General features: G+C 35.5%; 3 protein-coding genes across 3 annotated transcripts; all 3 read left to right on the top strand.

The window, feature by feature from the left end:
* Nucleotides 1–3,192: 3,192 nt before the first annotated feature.
* LOC132167367 (protein trichome birefringence-like 11) lies at nt 3,193–8,317 on the top strand. The gene is made up of 4 exons (XM_059578320.1): nt 3,193–4,146; nt 5,340–5,729; nt 7,297–7,455; nt 7,556–8,317. The coding sequence occupies exons 1-4, from the start codon at nt 3,701–3,703 to the stop codon at nt 7,914–7,916; spliced, it is 1,356 nt and encodes a 451-aa protein (XP_059434303.1). The 5' UTR covers nt 3,193–3,700; the 3' UTR covers nt 7,917–8,317.
* A 1,273-nt stretch (nt 8,318–9,590) lies between these two features.
* LOC132163243 (NEDD8-activating enzyme E1 catalytic subunit) lies at nt 9,591–16,364 on the top strand. Its single transcript, XM_059573454.1, has 9 exons — nt 9,591–9,839; nt 9,945–10,108; nt 12,019–12,221; nt 12,469–12,701; nt 12,795–12,857; nt 12,945–13,001; nt 13,250–13,371; nt 14,539–14,656; nt 15,670–16,364. Exons 1-9 carry the CDS (start codon nt 9,738–9,740, stop codon nt 15,955–15,957), a joined length of 1,350 nt encoding a protein of 449 aa, XP_059429437.1. The 5' UTR covers nt 9,591–9,737; the 3' UTR covers nt 15,958–16,364.
* Nucleotides 16,365–17,700: 1,336 nt separating this feature from the next.
* On the top strand, nt 17,701–18,699 carry LOC132165087 (uncharacterized). The gene is made up of 2 exons (XM_059575592.1): nt 17,701–17,937; nt 18,045–18,699. Exons 1-2 carry the CDS (start codon nt 17,812–17,814, stop codon nt 18,285–18,287), a joined length of 369 nt encoding a protein of 122 aa, XP_059431575.1. The 5' UTR covers nt 17,701–17,811; the 3' UTR covers nt 18,288–18,699.
* Nucleotides 18,700–19,165: the final 466 nt, after the last annotated feature.

The following is a 19,165-nucleotide window of genomic DNA, read 5'->3' as shown; positions in this document are numbered from 1 at the left end:
TTAAAACACGTAAAGACGTTAGTTCAATGGCCTAATAAATTTTTTTAAACAGTTAAGTACACATTAACAAATGGGTTTGAATACCCTAATGAAAATTTTCATGTTTGATTAATGTAAATCATATTAGTTTTTATTGATATCTGTTAAATTTGAGGGAGCGTTTACGATTCTTAGTGCTGTCTAGACTTCTCCTGCGCGGTTCTTAACGGGTAGATGCTACTATGACGTTCAAGTAAAATAGTCATTGCCAGTTAACCTTGTGATGTATATGTTCCTCCATTTCAGGGGCCTATGCAACTGAACTTGTACATCCCAAGAAGGCAAAACCATTAATCTCGGCATTACGGGTACGTTATGCTGTTTATGCCTAAATTTTTCTGCCCCACACAAATGACATGTGATTTCACCCTCCTAGATATTGGTATGTGGACCCATAATATCATTTTATTCTATACCCATCGTATCAAATACCCATCTATTAAAAAAATTATGTGTTTCTTATAAATTGGGTGGAAGAAGATGTTGTCCTACTACTTATGCTTGATAAAGTCTCTCTCGTTTTGATTACGCGTTAATCAGCATGATTAATATGAAGAAAACAAAAACACGCAGAGATTGACTTGAGGGAAGAAGTCAAGCTTTAATTTGTTAATGGAATTTATTATCCAATCAATTGATATATTCGTGGGAGCGTGCTAATCTAGATTATTATTCATTCTAAAAAATCATTTACTAAATAGTTTCGTGCAAAGATGTAAGGTTTGACCAACTCTGACAACAATATGTGGTTAAATTTATAAAATATTACTGGATAAATAATATTTTTTAAGGATATTTTTATGGTTTAATTTGTTGAAAACAAAATCCAAAGAAAATTCTAACCGCTTTCTTACTTGAACAAAATAATAGTAATAATAAAGTTTTTATTTTTTTATTCTCGAACAATTCTAGACTAATAATAACTAATAAGTTGTCATGTCAGGTACGTACTAGCATTTTTATTTTATTTAATGCTCTGGGTAAGATCTCAGGTTCTCAATTAATGTACGTCAGTACGTGTACACGCTTCAAAACTTTGACCCATTAATATTTCTAAAAACATATTAGAATTTGTTGGTAAGACTATCAGTAGCTTAATCCGTTGAGACTATGTTTAATAAAGCTGATTTACTAGTTTGAATCTTCTTTCTCGTTCTTATGTGAATATATTTTTTTAAAATAAAAAAGACTATAATAATGTCGCATTCTTTTACAATTTTTTATACAATATACAAATTTAATATGAACCTAATATAAAATTAGAGTGTTAAAATTAAAAGATTTAATTCATTTGTTTAAATATGTTTGATTAGAGTTGACATATTCAATCTTATAATCATACTTTGACATGATTCAAACCCTTAAACAACATAAGAACTGAAATGTTTTGATACAATTTTTAAACACGACTCAAACTTAACATGCCACGCATTATCGCAATCGCCTAGACGGGTTATTTTGAGTAATTCTAGGTGGCTTACTTGTTTTATACTAAGAATGATATGGCTATTAAAATCATAATTGGGCTTGTAATTGATCATTATTGAATTTTGATCAAAGAGTAATTTTAATAGCCACATCATTCTTAGTATGACATAAATAGGACATATAGAATTACTCGGTTATTTTATAAGCGACGGTTAGCTGTTATTCAATCCAATAACTGAGTGGTTACAACCGTTTTTTTTAAAAAAAATTGGCTTTTGGGCTTTTTAAGTATCTTGAGCATTTAATTTGCTATTTTTTTTTTGTCTTATTTTAAGGATTTAAAGCCAAAATGTTAAAAAAAAAAAAAAAGATTAAAAAAAAACATGGCCAAATAAATTCTTGCCCAAAAATATGGCTAAAAAAACATAGCCCAAATACATTAATCCAAATTCAAATGAAAAAATTAGAAAGAAAAATCTCAAATCTGGATACATATTACAAAATACAAACTAAATGGAAGGAAAGCAAATATAAATATAATAAATATTTATATTTATTAATATAAATATTTAATATATATTTATATTATTATATAAATAAATACGGTTATCGGTTATAACCGCCTTTTCCTACCCCTAAAATTGTTAACCACAACCACCTTAGTCGGTTAGTGGTTTTTAATAACCAACTACCAAATTATAATCGGTTATTGATAAATCGGTTACCAATAACCGATTTATAATCGGTTATTTGCAGTCATAATCGAGTCCTGCTATCTGGTTGTCAAGAGTCAGACAAGTGTATGCCAAAGTCTGACATGACTTTATTTAAAAAAAAAAAAAAAAAAAAAATCGTAAAAATCTCTGTCTCTCTTCCCCCATTTCGTATTTTTTTTGTTAGTTAAATTTTTATGAATTAATATTTAGTTTCTAATGCCTCAAAACTTGTTTTTGAATTCAAAACTAAAACCTAGGGGTGGAAAGTTAACCATTTAGAGATGGTATCACTCAAAGGGGATTCAATCATCCTAAATTTGGTGCTAATGTCTCAAATTTGGTACTAATATCTAAAATTTGAATTTCCCTTTAATGTTTGTTTATCTTCTTTAATTTTTTTTTAAAAAAAAATTATAAATGTCTGACGCTTGGCTGCCAAATCCCTACTCGTCATAATCAGCTATTGGTTATCAATAACCGATTTATAATCGGTTATTTGCAGTTATAATTATACTTTATTACATCAGTTATTATCGCTTGTAGAATGTTTCATATATTACAAGCACAAGAAATTGTCAATTTTATAACATGGGGAGCAATAAATACAAAGTCAAACCATCAGTATCTGTAGTGAGCCCCTTGGCAGTCAAAAATAGGCCCAGTTGGACCAGTTCCCTTGAACGCTCTAGGGCCTGGGCTGTGTCAATCGCAAGGATAAGAGATAGTTCGGAATACGAAAGGGTACTTTCGGAACAACGCTAATTATTTCGAAATTGCTTTACAGCCGCAACGATGTCGGGGCCGTCGTTAGAGAAGCAGCTTCCCACGTTCTATTGCTTCTACGTGCATTCGACGACCCAATGAGAGGTCACAAAACTAATTCTTATCCAATAATATTTGTCCACGTTCTAATGGAAACATTGGGATTTCCCTCTCCTAGCCGTTATCCACTTTCACCATTTAAACCACTTTCGCACGAGGCCACGACTAAACTAAACCCGAACCCACCCACATCAATACCCACGTTTGTCTACTTCAGAGCTCTCTCTCTCTTCGTCGTTATTTCTGATGAATAAATACTCATAATCATGGAAAGGATTTGGAAATCCTTCTCGTGACCATTAGCATACCCACGAGTATCTAACCGTTATTCAATTTAACCAAACCATCATCTCTCTCTCTATTTATTTATGTAGATAAAGTAACCGAAAAAAGAAGAAAGGGGATGATGAGAATTATTCTGCCATGAATGCTTCCTTGCTTCAGCGACACCCATCTCCCTTGCTCTTTTTGAGCGGCCATTCATAGCCCAAACGAAACTGACCTGCCAAGCAAAGGAGTTCAGGACAGGGTTCAACTCCCACTATCCATGAGTTCTTATGTTGCTTCTACTCTACACTGTTGCCTTATTTGCCCCACGAACTTTTAGGCCTTTGTTTTTTTCTGTTTAACTCAATTTTTGATCCTTCCCACCAGAGCAACAATACCCATATTCCAAATTTCGGTCTCGAGCTCAAATGTCTGAGAAACCATCTGTGCCAGACCCTGAAGTCATGGCAGTTTCTGAACTTTTTAAGAAGTTTAAGCGCTTGAGACTCTTTGAGCCCTCTGTGGGTGTTCTGGGATTCGTAATTGTTGCTGTCAGCGTGATTTGCTGCTTCTTCTACTTGGATTTCAGAGCAGTGGCTAAGGGATTCCTATTTCCCGGTCAGTCGCAGTCGGAGAGGTTCGTGTGGTTGAAGATCAAAGGGTCCGGTGAGCAACCAAGGGTTGAGTTTCTTGAACAAAAGGGTGACCGCTGTGATGTATTTGAAGGGGATTGGGTGTGGGATGAGAACTACCCTTTGTATCAGTCCAAAGATTGCAGATTTTTAGATGAAGGATTTCGGTGTTTTGAGAACGGGAGACCTGATTTGTATTACACCAAGTGGAGATGGCAACCTACAGATTGCAACTTGCCCAGGTTCTTATTAAAATATTAATTTTCCATTGCTTTTAGCACTGTTTGGTTACTGAGAAAATGAGGGAAGAAGGGAATGAATTTTAATCTTGGGCCTAAAAGAGGAAAGAAATTGAAATTTTACTCTCGGCAACTAGAAGGTTGAATCATTCTTGTTCGGTTTTCTATTGATTATTTCAAGTGAGCCTTTCGTATGTTGGAAAAAAGAAAATTAATACACTTTGAAATTGTCTTCTCTATTACGTCAAGGATATGATTATTTTACTTGGTATTTTTGGTTGGATATGTGTTATGTCTGTAGCTATTTACTTAATTTGATTTCTCCGTCAGTCCTCCTAGAAATTGTCGACTTTCGTTCTAATTTACGTGAATCTCTGCAAGTGATTACCTTGTTGGCTTCACCTTAAACCTCTACATGTGGACATGCAGAGACGGAAAACGTTAAGAAAATACTTTGAAAATTTTAATTTTCTATTATTTTCCTGACTTTTCTTGGCAACCAAACATACGGACTGTTCCAGTTGAGAAATTTTCCTTGGCTATTGATAAATAACTACTGATCCCAAGCTTAAGCTTATGGTTTAATCATTTGATTAATTCTAATAGTTGTCCTTTGTGTCTGTTACTGTTATTTTAGTTTGATTCTATGTAAGTTCTGATGGACGTAATTAACAAGCGAAAGTAATGCACTGCTCTATGAAAATGACACCCTATTTTTGTTTCACCTTAGTATTAAATTTCTTCTATAAGCGGATATTCATGGTTGGATTTTCCAATGCCATTTAAACTATATATTATTCCATTATTTATAAATTTTTTGTCTTTTCCTTTTCTGCTTCCCACCATTTTCTTCTTTTTGGTTGTCTAATAATTGTTGGTTTCCTAGATTTGGAATGTTTCCTCTGTATGCTAGCTTTGCCCGTGAACCTTTGGATGATGATAACTAAGATTTTGCAACAAAGACAAATTCCATTTCGTTCTGGAATTTGAAATTATTTTGCTCAATCTTGTTGTATAGCTTCTTTTGTTAATAAAGTTGTGATGTTAAATGATTAACTATATGATACCTTTACTCTTTTTGTCTTTTCATTTCTAGTCTTGTACCTCTCAGTTTTGATTCCAAAGAGGAAAAAAAAAAGTTAAAGTTAAAGTAATACTGATTTGGATGTCGTTTTTCTTGTTACCAATGAAAACAGGTTTGATGCAAAATTGATGTTGGAAAAACTGCGAAACAAAAGGCTAGTGTTTGTTGGTGACTCAATTGGGAGAAACCAATGGGAGTCCCTCCTCTGCATGCTCTCATCTGCAGTTCCTAACAAGGATTCAATCTATGAAGTAAATGGCAGTCCGATTACAAAGCACAAGGGGTTCTTGGTGTTTAGGTTCAAAGATTTCAACTGCACGGTGGAGTACTACCGGTCTCCGTTTCTTGTATTGCAGAGCCGGCCACCTGCAGGGGCTCTGCAAACGGTGAGGACAACTTTGAAATTGGATCAAATGGATTGGAACAGTGTGAATTGGAGAGATGCAGATGTGCTGGTCTTAAATACAGGGCACTGGTGGAATTATGAGAAGACCATAAGAGGGTAACTTAATACACTACAAGTTCTCTTTTAATTTTTGTTTACAAAGGTCATTTGCATTTGGCATGAGCTTCTTTTTTTTTCTCATTTCTTTTGTTTTTATTTTTCAAATAAATGAGTATGAATTTTCACTGGGCTGGTTTTGAAAATAATTAAAATTCCATTGAATATAATTACAATTCCAAGAGGCATTTTAAAGTTAAATTGGATAGCCTAACCATTTCTTTTGACTTTGCTTCTCAAATAAGTGGTTGAGGTAAAATCTATACCTAATCGAAGGCTAATAATATGCTATTATCTCATGGTGACTGGTGACTAACTATAACACACCGGTCCTACATTAAGAAGATAAGTAATCTACATGGAGTGGGTGGTTTATAAATAACTCATGGGTATTAAGTCTCACATTATTTACTTACTAGGTGAAAATAGACTTTATTCATTGATTTTAAGGAGGTTTTAAATTGATTAGTCTTTTTTGGGTGATAGCGTAAATGTGGCTAGCGCTTTTTTTAGGTTATTACAAATGGTATTAGATTCACCTAGTAATGCCATGTGGTACTGGCACACTGTATGATGTGGCCTTAACGAGGATGTCAAGGTTTTAAGGGAGAGAAACTGTAGCACCCCGATTTTGCATTGGGAAGATGAGTAGATAAAGACACTCATGGTGTTAAGTCCCACATTATTTACTTATTAGGTGAAACTTAGCTTTATAAATAATTCTATAAATATTATAAATTGACTAGTCATTTTGAGGTGAAGAGCACATACGTCTAGTGCTTTCCTTGAATCGTTACACTAATTGCATGATCAAATGGCCTCCTAATAGGAATATAAGATTATCTAAAACTGTAAATACTTTATTTGATACATGACGCATAGAAGTTTAGAGATTTGGATAGTTGATCACCTTTTTGTGGGTGATGCAAAAGAATGTGAAATTCTGGATGGTTAATCAATTATAGAAAAACAAAAAAACATTAAGTGATAAATGACATATTGTATGCTTATAACAAAATTACTTCTGAGAGAAGTCTTTCGCTTTTGCCGTCCCACGTGGATGTTTGTGATTGTGCTTTGCTTTTCTTGTCCAGGAGTCTAACTTATTTGTTATGTTTGATCTTTCAATATACTTACCAATAAAAGATCTCTCAATTCAAGGGGCTGTTGTGGAAAAGATTGAGATGCCTGATAACTAATGTGTGCTATGGCTGGATAAATGGGCCCTTTCAATTATGAATTTTATCTAACACATGATGGTATAGGTGCTTGAACCTACTGATGGTGGGTCTCCTCGACTGACTTCAATAGCAAATGGACCCTACATCCTATTATTTTTTCTAATTCTAATTGCAAGGAGACTTCCTATATATAAGTCCTTTCAATAAATCTCTTTGCACTTTTATCATTTTTGATTGTGGGACTGAATAGATGCCTTGAAGGAGAAATCTAATTGTTAGGTAGTGTGGCTTAGTTGGTTGATGTTACTATCATAATTCTCTCTTTTTCTCTCCTTCCTCTCTCTCTTAGGTAGAGAAAAGATTAAAAATCCATATATTTTGTTCAGGGGTTGTTACTTCCAGGAAGGCGGAGAGGTAAAGATGGATATGAAAGTTGAACATGCATATAGGAAGTCCATAGAGACTGTGGTGCATTGGATAGAAACTAAGTTGAATTCAAGCAAGACCCAAGTTTTTTTTCGCACGTATGCCCCTGTACATTTCAGGTTTGCTTCGTTTCTTAAAGCAATTGTTGTTTCCTGTATTCAAAATTTGTATTCTGTGGTCTATTTGGGGAGGTAATTTGCTATATTATGTATTATGCAGAGGAGGGGATTGGAGGACTGGGGGAAACTGTCACTTGGAAACACTTCCAGAGCTGGGATCTTCATTGGTGCCTTCTGATTCATGGGCGCAATTCAAGATAGCCAATGCCATGTTATCAGCTCACATAAACACATCAGAAGCAGTGAAGTTTGAGGTATTGAATATAACCCATATGTCTGCAAGGAGAAAAGATGGGCATTCATCTCTATATTATCTGGGTCCTGAAATAGGCCCTGCACCTCTCCATCGTCAGGATTGCAGCCATTGGTGCCTGCCTGGAGTCCCAGATGCATGGAATGAGCTACTCTATGCGATTTTCCTTAAGCGTCAGGCTACTCACTCCTGGAACTCATCAAAGTAATCAGGTGTAGGTAGATAGATGAAGAAAGCCTCTTATTTATATGCCAAGAAGTGGGCATTAATGCACAGAGATTGTGCAAATTTCCCAACAAAAAATGGCTACAGAAAACAACAGATAGTTTGTCAGATGCAAGAGTTTTGCAGTGAGGGCTGCAATTCGGCCTCAGATTTTGATGTTGATAGATAGATGGGATTCTGAGGAAACCAGATTTTTAGGTAGAGAATAGAAGTCCAATTTAAGGCTCAGATGGGTGAGCAAGGATTTCTGGAATAAAAGAGTTAATACTGTAAAGAAAAACATTCAACCATTGGGTATTCATTGTGATTTATATCAGGTGGTATAGTTCATTTGAGGAAAAGATATATAATTTACAAATTTTTGTCGATATTTTATGATTTGTATCAAAGGACTAAACATTTTTTTTTTAAAATAAATCTTATAATTTCCAACTCTGCTTGGTGCTTATCAATTGAGAGAGTTTTACAAGGAAAAAGCACTTCAACTATAAACATTAAACAGCTATGGATGAAAAGTTACTCTTATTTCTTTTTTCTCAATGGACTCTACCCAACCCATAGTACCTCCAACCTTGGTGGGATTACAGCAATTAGATCCCGAGCTAAAATTTAGGCACATATTAATCATTTCATAATATTTTAGGGTTAAATACAAAAGTGGCCCATGTATAGAACAATCTTTGAGTTTTCAAAAATGATAAAATTAGTCTTTGTACTTTTTGAGAGTTTATTCAATCATTCCATCTATTTTTGTTAGCGAGTCGTTTCACACTTGTAAAAAAAAGAAAGTTAATTGGTTCAATCATGTTGAGCCATGTGTACCATTTTCACATAATCATTGCATGTCGATCATTAGATACTGCCAAGTCAGTTCTCCATTTGATCTCCCCGCCCCATGTTTGTCCCGCCATATCACCATAAACAAAATTGCACTAGGCCCATTATCAAATCGTGGGTTTTCTTCCACGCTTAACTTGTCGTCATTACCTAAGCATCGTTATTCTTTACTTATAACCAACCAAAAATTGCCCAAGAAAAAAATAGTTTGTTAACGAAAGTATACAGAATGATTGATTTCACATTGTCAAAAAGCACAAGAACCAATTTTGTATATAACCCAATAGTTTAAAAAGATTAAACGAAGATTAGGCTTTGCTTGTTAATGTGTTTTGATAAGTTGTTTTTGTATGAGTAATGAAATGTACTAACTTTCAATCGGGATGGAAATGGTTTTTCTTTACAAAAAGTTGAGTAATACTATGGGAGCAGCCCGTCGTCCACTTTTTGTAAAAGAAAAAACTTTTCATCCCAATGAAAAGTTGAAGAGTATTGATGTGTTTGGAGGCCCTAATCCTTTTACATGGCAACTTCTCATTTAGAGGTTCCAACTTCTCATTTAAGTATAAGTTATTATTATTATTATTATTTTTTTTTTTTTTTCATTGAAATTAAGTATAAGTTTTTTTTTTTTTTTTTTTGACATGTCCGCACAAGAGGGGGAAGGAGATTCAAACTAATAATTTTCGCTTTATTAGGCGTAGTCCTAGCCAATTGAACTATCTATTGGGACAAATTAAGTATAAGTTGGGTGTCTGAGGGATGTACAAAAGCTTCGCAAGCCGTGTTCAAAAAAAAAAAAAAAAAAAAAAAAGCTTCACAAGCCAAGCGTAAAAGCCAAGCTACCGCTGCAGTTGTATCACAAATGACACAACAGTGCCCATTTGTGTAAAATTCCGAATACGTACTTTTGGGGCTTGAACTTCCAGGCTTTATAGCGAGCAGAATCCCAGTCCGAGTGATTGTAATGGCGGACGCCGAGGCGCAACCAAGCCAATCAAGGGACCTCGATAAGCTTCTCCTCCGACCGGGCCATCTCGTCGGCGCTAACTTCGAACCGGGCCAAGACGTAAACTCTCTATCACTCTCTCTGTGTCATTTTCACAAACATTGTGTTTGCAGTTTCTTTTACTATGTGTTTTTTCTTCATTTTTCCTCTTTTGGGTTTTTGCAGTTGAGAGATGACCTTGCACAATATGCTAAAGTGTTAGTGGTAGGGGCTGGTGGATTGGGCTGTGAGCTGCTAAAAGACTTGGCTCTCTCGGGTTTCAAAAATCTAGAGGTCATAGACATGGACAGAATCGAGGTCACCAATCTCAATCGCCAATTTCTCTTCAGGTACTTTCTTATTCATTTTATTTTATTTTATTTTTTCCAATTTCTTTATATTTTTTCTTTTGGTTTTGTTGAATCGAAGTTTGTTATTGCCCAATAGTTTTAATTTTTACTCTTAAGAAAGACTAAATGAAGCAGACACATTTCATGGGTTATTTAGAAGATGGTAAAACACTCGGGCAAAGTAGGTGGATTTTGTTTATGTTGCAATTGCGGGTCGCTTTGTATGTTGAGGTTATCACATGTATTCATCGTTCAATCAGATATATTAATTGGTCAATGGATATCTATCCGTGTATACGTATGTATGTGTGGAAGTATTGAATGGTTTGATACATTGGCACTCAATGAGTTATGAAACCACGACCTCACCCTTCAACTCATTTTCATGGGGAGGAGCTGCCATTTGAGTTAGAGATCATTAGTGTATATTGTCAAGTGTTGGAACAGTTTCTGAACGGTGAATCCTGAGCCAAGTTATATCTGCAAAAAAGGAGAAATTGTGAGCACAGGTGCTTGCCAGTGTGTACCGGGGGGATAGCTCCAATCAAGGACGGAATCAAAATTTTTTATGAGAGGAGGCCAAAGCATGAATAAGAGACTAAACCTAATTTTAACAAGACCAAGTCTAATTGTTAAGTATATATATAAGTAGGTGAAAGGGAGCATTCTTTTTTACCTCTAGGGAGTATGCTTGAGAGCACTAAGCTAGAAGGTCTCTTTTATGTCATGTGCTAAAGTTGTGCGTTCGAATATCTCTTTTGTATCTAAATGAAATTGTAATGTTTGTATTAAGTACAGAAATATGAAAGTAAAAATCTGAATAATAACAATCAACATAGGACAAAAGGTAATGGTATACTGTAGAATGGGTTACAAAGCTCCTCCTTATTAGCCTTTCCTCCACTGATTCTTTGTCGCTCCTTCCTCTTCTCACCGTCCTCTTTCCCTTTCACCTACTTCTATGTTTTCTATTCCTTATTTCTATATATGATTTCTTGGATTTTTATTTTTTTTAACGATTTGACTTGTGTTTTGATGGCATCCAAATCCTTCTAAATTCCAGAACCTGGGGAGGGGGAGGGGGAGGGGGATATGGCCCCCATGGGCCCTCCCCTAGTTCCGTCATTGGCTCCGATGCTTAAGTTAGAAATATGTTTGAAGAGGGAAAGTAAAGTAATCAATGAGGCAGTGTTTTGAGCTGAGAACCAAAAATTCCCCTCTACCTGGTTTGAGTTTATCTTTTATAGTATTCCTGACTTGACCGTTGGGGCATCTGTTGCGGCTTCATTGTTGGAGCAGATCTCCTACTTTGCATGGCACTGTGGGATCGCTTCATTGGACCTGATTGCGGGCATTGTTTGGCTTATTCGGCCTTTACATGTCTTGGATGTAGTGGATCTAATGGGCTGACCTCTTATGCTGGCTATGTGTTGTATCTCTGCCAATTTACACTGATAATTATGGGTTTTGAAGACAATAAAAACCATGGAGGATCTAGTAAATGGGCAAACGGCAAACCCTCCTATTTGCCCGATATTCCGTCATATGTTGCTGGTCGACCTGCTTTATTTGAGTGGGGTGGCTAGTCATAGATATAGTTTTTTTCTAAAACTGCAACGACATATTCAAAACATCTAGAGATGAGCATGCTAAGATCTTGTTTGACAGTTAAAATTTTAATACTTTTATCTCCTGTTGTTTAGTATTTGCAAACGATTATAATCCAAATTAACATGCAATCTTTACAACGTATTTGCTATGGCATCATCTCAGTTGATGTTTACTACATATCCTACTGTGCACTTATAACTCCAACAATCCTTTGGTTTTTGTGTGTTACTACATGCCGATTTGGTTTTCAATTTCTAGTTTGGAAGGTTTTTTTTTTGATATTGGCTTCTCCATTTAAGACTTGAAGATGTTGGTAAACCAAAAGCTGAGGTTGCTGCAAAGCGTGTCATGGAAAGAGTTAGTGGGGTGAGTATCAAGCCACATTATTGCCGGATCGAGGACAAAGAAATTGATTTTTATAGCGATTTCAATATTATTGTTCTTGGTCTGGATTCAATTGAGGCTCGGAGCTACATCAATTCTGTAGCTTGTAGCTTCCTAGGTATGTATCTATAACTCATCTAATTTTGTAACTTCTTACTGTAATTAGGTGCAACTCACTTTTGGGCTTCTCCATTGCTACACTCTGTTATTGAGTCTTCTTATAAACTAATATGTAAAAGCAAATGCCAAAAGGCATACATGAACAGTTGACTGGCAGCTTAACGTGTCATTCTCAAAGTGACTTGTCGTTACTGAACTCTGCCTGTTGCTCATCTGCGGTGTTTCATTGTTGTTTGGAAATTTAGAGTACGATTCTGATGATAACCCTCGAGAAGAGACGTTTAAACCTATGGTAGATGGTGGGACTGAAGGTTTCAAGGGCCATGCTAGGGTTATTGTGCCAGGGGTCACACCATGCTTTGAGTGCACCATCTGGCTTTTCCCCCCTCAAGTAAAGTTTCCCTTATGCACCCTTGCTGAAACTCCTAGAACTGCTGCTCATTGTATTGAATATGCCCACTTAATCAAGTGGGATGAGGTAATAAATTACTCATGTTTGTTCTTTCCCCTTTTCCAAAGTGGGGATTTTAAACTGGTTTGTGTGTTATCTAAACATGCATCTTATTTGTAGGTACATAGTGGAAAGTCTTTCGATCCTGATGACCCAAAACATATGAAATGGGTCTATGATGAGGTTAATAAAATGCTGTTATTTAGTGAAAGTTTCTTAATATTGATTTCCATTGTGGGTCATCTCGCTTATGCTACCCATTTCTCATAGGCTGTCAAGAGAGCTGAGCTTTTTGGCATTCCAGGAGTCACATATTCTCTTACTCAGGTATTTGTGTTGTCAGGGATGTCAAAATCTCAAAAGCTTAATTTTTATTTGCGTTTCTGCCCGATTACTGTGTTGTTTGGCTTAGGTGTTCTTTGACTACCATATATTTCAAAAAGCCATTTAAAAATATTTAAGCTTCTGTGCTCTTTGCTACTGTATATTTTCAAGAGTTCATTAAAAAAAAATCAGGGATAGAAGTTTCAGATATCTAAATTCTTATATAAATAGCTTCAACTTGATGTTTACAGGGGGTGGTGAAGAATATTATTCCAGCTATTGCTTCCACCAATGCAATTATATCAGCTGCATGTGCACTTGAAACATTGAAGATTACATCGGGATGCAGCAAAACTCTATCCAACTATTTAACGTGGGTTATAATTTTTCTCTCTTTTTTCTTAGCAAATAAGTTGGTTGAATCTTGTCCTTGTTGTGGTGACACCAGTTGATGATAAAGGATATTGTATAAGAACAATTATGGTTGCATTCATAATTATTGGATCATGATAAGCGCTTTTCGGTACATGAAAGGTTATATGTCTTAACTTGTATATGTTTGGAGGGTGGACATAACATCATGTTTCATTTTAATATACTTGGTTATTAATTTTCTTTTCTACGAACATAAATGTACTATCCACACGTGTGGAAGTAGAAAATATACTCACACAAAGCACAGTTTGAAAGTAGAAAAATCTCAGTTAGATGCGTCTTCTATATTTTAGAATTAAAATTTGTCCCTTAAATTTCGTATTTTTATCTGAAAATGTTTCTGGTCTCTGTATCATTGTCTGACTTCTTAGAATCAACAACGTGTCTTGTGAAAGTTGCCCGCATTCTTGTATGACCACCATTTTTTTTTTCAACATTTCAGCAACGAACATTTGTTTCTTTCCTCACAGCATTAGTACTGTAAAGCGTGGATGTCCCTAAAGCTTTCTCGTGAGATATATTTTTTCACTTGATAGGTATTTGCTTGTAACATTGCAATCTGTAAACTATTTGATACTTCATCTATTTTCTCTACAATCCATGTACCGCCTCCTCTATGATCCTTCCTTGTGGATAATTGAGCCAATATAATTGTACTGGTCAGTTTTGTGTCTCTCCTAGTGATGTTAAATCCCTCTTACTCCTATTTTAGTTAAAGTTACATTACCCAAACTTTTGAGATTTTTATTTCCTCGTCAACTCTAGTCTCGGATATATTGATTGCTCTAACTTTTTCGTCCTGTCTTTTTTGCTGTGAAACTTATTATCTTTTTATTTCCTACTGAAGCTTAATATACCTTCTATTTCTTGTTTTATATTTGAACTTTAGAGAATGTTTTTTTGGCCAAATTGAAGTACTACATGTTGTCAGAACTACCAATGGCACCTTATGTTAATAAGTTAGCAAATTTTGTGTGAACCTGGTAGTCCAATTTTGAATGTTGAAAAATAAACTTTATGATTTTTTTTTTTTTTTTGGGTGGTGGTTGTAATTTCTTTAATCAACCATTTGGAAAGCATTACAAACTGATCTTAATCTTTGTAGGTATAATGGGGTAGAAGGTCTTCACACCAAAGTAACTGAATTTGTAAGGGACAAGGACTGTCTCGTATGTGGTCCAGGTGTTCTTATTGAGCTGGAAACTTCGGTTACTTTGCAAAAGGTGATCCTAATTTATATTGTATAAATTTTTTAATGGACACAACAATGGTTCTTTGTGCTTCATTCCCAGTTCTTGCTTTTCCATGTTCATGTTCAGACATGATTTCACCTGTTTTAATCTGAGTCATACATTTCTTCTTATGCCATAGCTTGAGAAGGAAAACCAAGTCAGGTTTATTTAGTTTTGGGTTGATACCTCCAGTAAAGCAGGTTGATCCTAGAATATAGCCACAAATAAACACAATTATCACTTGAACCTGCTGAGTAAAAGCAGAGCAACGATTTGTTGATAAAATAAAATTATAACTTTGAGGTTTTCAGCTGAAATTATTTCTAAAAGCTGCAGTACTTGTTTCTCTTAGGGAGATGTTTGAAAGTATGTTGTGGAGCTTTTGCATAATTTTTTGATATTTTGTCTCCACTCATGATTCTTTCAATGAGGATGCCACCATAACATATTTTAATAGCCAGTGTACATTTGTTTATTTCTCTCTCTCTCTAGATTTATACATTAATTTGCTGGCTTCAAGTAACAGCCTGTATCCATTTGCAATGTTACATAACTCATTGACTTCAAATTAGACAAATATTTGCCAATTCTACTATTAGCCAGGTGTAACACCAAAAGAGTTGTGTCATGTGTACTTTGTGCTGTGTGTATTAGAATAGTCCTTTGGCAGAAAAAAGTCCTTTAACTCCCAAGAATTGACACACCTTTGTTTTTTCTTTTGTTCCTGAAATCTTTAATTTTCCAACACTGAAATGCTTTGAGCCTTGTACATTTTACTGTTGAACACTACAAATTTTCATTGGACAAAGTCAATACACAGAGAGGTTGGTAGACAACCCAAATGGGGCGCATCTCATATTATTAATCATCAAAATTAGAGCATTATTTATCAAAACAAAGTGAGTGTTTGTATAAGACAATAATAAGCATGATAATAGCATTTTGATTTTGAGGAACCTTTGCTTATTTTATGCCTGTCCTAATTGACTTTTTGTGGCCAACAGTTCATTGATCTACTTGAAGAGCACCCAAAGCTGCTACTATCAAAAGCTAGTGTCACACACCAAGGAAACAATCTGTATATGCAGGCACCTCCGGTTCTGGAAGAGATGACCCGATCAAACCTAAGTTTACCACTTTTTGAGCTAATGGGTAAAACTGCCAAGAGTGCTCTCCATGTGACTGGTACAACTACCAAGAACGACAAGAAGACCTCTGTTCTGAGAAAATTGCGTGTTGTTTTTAAGGGAGTTGATGGGGTTACAGATATGGATACAGCTGGTGGAGCATAACGTCCATAACGCGTCTTGGTTTACTTTTGAAGCCACAACTTGTTGAAGCATTTAAGACCCCTTCTCTCTCTCTCTCCCTCTCTCTCAAGTTAGTGCAGAGAAAGATCAGTTGGTGAGGCTAGGTTGAATTCCATTTGATTGTGTAAAATTTTTCCATGGATGACTGTTCTGTAGAACATTTCCTGCGATGCATTTCTTACCCAGAGAATAGTGATAATTTACACACTTCCCTAAGCTTTCACTTGATGACTTGCTCTGATTGGATCAAATTAAAATAGGCCGAAACATAGGATACCGACATTGCAAAAATGAATAATTTTCGAGATTATGATTGCGAAACCCCTGATAATTCATGTGGGTAAGTAAAGTCACCCTTGATTTTATTTGATTTTCCTGCTTTTTTAGCATATTTGTGTGTCTTGCGTCTTGCCTAAAAAAAAAGAAAAAGAAAGTCTTTCCCATGAGGACTTAGGACAGCTTGAGGGAATGGGCTTGGGGTCCATGTATAACTAAGCAGTAAGCAGTAGAATGAAAAGATTGAAGTACGGCCGACAAGTCCTTCGGTGGAGACTAGATTCACATGGGAGGCAGAGTGGGAAACTGCAAAAGCCTTTTGAATATATATGTATGAAGCTCAAAGCATGATCATCCTGCAAGTAAGTAAAACAAGATAAACATCAGATGAGGAAGAAAGAAGTTGGTTTAGGAATAAATGCGGCCCAACACATACGGTGTCTTTAAAATGAAAAGGTTTTGTAGAATAAATGAGGAAGATGTTTGTTGTTTGATGCTATGATTAAGAATAATCATGCATCATATGGAGGGCCCTGAAGATCCATTCACCATAATGTTGCAAATGGGCGGGTCCCTTAGCCAGCTGCCAGAGGAACACTGTGAAATGTGGACCACACTGACACCCATAATTCACTCATTTGCTTTCCGGAGAGGAGTAAAGTCGTCGTAGCTGAGGCTTATATGACGTTTAAACTACAACCGGAGAAAGAGTTTTTATGAAGCATGTTAACCACTTAATGCATGTAATTGACCCGTCTTCTGTGTCCCGTGAAAGACGAAAAAAAAAAGAAAGCAACATAGGACTTAATACTCGTTAATATCTTTAGAAACTAAAAATCTTACGTAAATTACTCATCTTTCCAGCGTAGGACCGCTCACAACCACAGCTTGATGCTCCACCCTCCATAGAGGTCTCTATCCTCTTAATTATGACTACTTGTCCATCACTGTTCGATAAAGATGCATTCTGTTTACTAGCACACGTCTTTTTAATTTAAATTTGTTTCTTTTCATCCCAATTTTTTCAGTTTAAACAAAAAAAAGCATTCTTCGTATTTAGATATATTTAGATACATATGAGACAAGGAACTATATATATATATATATATATATATGGCTCCAAATGAAATTTATCATATAGTGGACTATGAATTATGAACCGTATACCTTTGTGGTGCGTGGTAGAGATTTAGTCTATCTTGGATGAGACATCTGGCACACCCTCATGCCGGCTGCTCCTCATCCCTTTCTCCAAACTGGATAATATCATCATAACGCACTTCCATGATTCTTGTGGGGCTAGAGGGTCTTGGCCAGATTGGCCAACTAGACCCCATGGCCCCACCTCCCCACATGCACATTCCTCCTAGCTAGCTACACCATATACTTCAACTCACCCATCCCCCCAACCCCTTTCCCTATTTATACCTATTTATTCCATCCAGTTTCAGAAGAAACACAAGAAAAAAATAAAATAGAATAAAATAATAACAAAAATATATATGATACTAAACAAACAAGCTCTTTAAGCAAGCTCTAGTTTATTCAGTAGCTATAGCCATGGATGCTGAAGATGACTTGTTCTTCGCAGATTTAAGCAAGCAGATCTCTCTTCTAATCATGGAGGATGACGAGGACGTCGACGACCCCCTTAAGTTTCCAAACTGCCCTCCAGTTTCTCTCCAGGTTCTTATAATCTCTTCAAACTCTTATTACAACTATAAAATCTTTCTTTCTTTTTTCTAAACTACTTACTTAATTAGCATGCATGTACGTGGTTGAATATTGTTCAGGATTTCGCCGGAGCAATCAACCCACCTGCACGATTACCTCCGGCTCTCCATGAGCAAGCTTGCCGGCGGGAAAGCAAAGGAACCGGAGTTTTCATCCCCCAGTTGTCACAGCCGAGGAGGAAGCAAAGGCATGGGAGATTTGCTTCTTACAACACAATATCCCATAGACAGCCAGCTGATCATAATACGAGGATGATTTCTCGAGCATCTTCCAACCATTCTTTTAAACCCAAAAAAGTTTGAGCATAGATCCTTAATTATGAGGTTTATAATCCAATAATTTCTACTAATTAATTCTTTGCCAAGGCAAGGATCTGAAGATTATAAGGATATTTTAGTCATTTTTATATATATTTATATATCATGGTGATCATCATGTACATGGAAAAGCTGTGTTATATATATATATATATATGTATAATGTAATGGCCATGGAGAGGTTCACCAAAGGTTTCAACCCCTCCAATATTTGTGGACACGTATGGCTGTTATTTAGTTTGGTGTAGGATAAGCTTTTGTATTGTTAATCTAAGGATATTCGTTAATTTAATTTATTTTCTATTATGTAATTTATTTTTCTGTTTAATTGTTTTAGTTGTAAATGCAACTCTAGTTGTCCAAAATATCTAATGGGATATCGATCTTAATTTGAATAGAGCTGAATAATAGCATCTTCTCTACCTAATTAGTAGATTGATATACTATTGCTATGTAATTTGATGATGTAGCAGTAAAACTTAGCTCTTATACCAATATTTGTAAGAAAAAAAAAATTAAATAAAAAGAGTAATGCTATATATTACATCCTCGTGAATCCCACTGGACTGTTGTAACGAAAAAGTGTCTATCAGCTTTTAGATCAACTCTTGTTTAAAATATATATATCTGGGTTTGTGGGCAACGTCAGCCCAGTTGGATGTGAGTGGAATAGTAATATTATTTAATAGACTATTATACGACTACCATACAACTAAAATGATATGAAATGATGTGGCAGTGAAAATTAACTATTGATTTTTTTTTTACAAGTATTGATCATTCAATGGTTGATTTTATTATGAGTGTACTTGTGAGTTTGTGAGTGTTGAGTCCCATATCAAGAAAGAAAAAAAAAAAAAAAA

The sequence above is a fragment of the Corylus avellana genome, chromosome ca1 (assembly GCF_901000735.1).
Source record: "Corylus avellana chromosome ca1, CavTom2PMs-1.0".
Classification (NCBI taxonomy): Eukaryota; Viridiplantae; Streptophyta; class Magnoliopsida; order Fagales; family Betulaceae; genus Corylus; species Corylus avellana.
The sequence above is the reverse complement of the archived record's forward strand: the minus strand, read 5'-3'. Positions and strand labels throughout refer to the sequence as shown.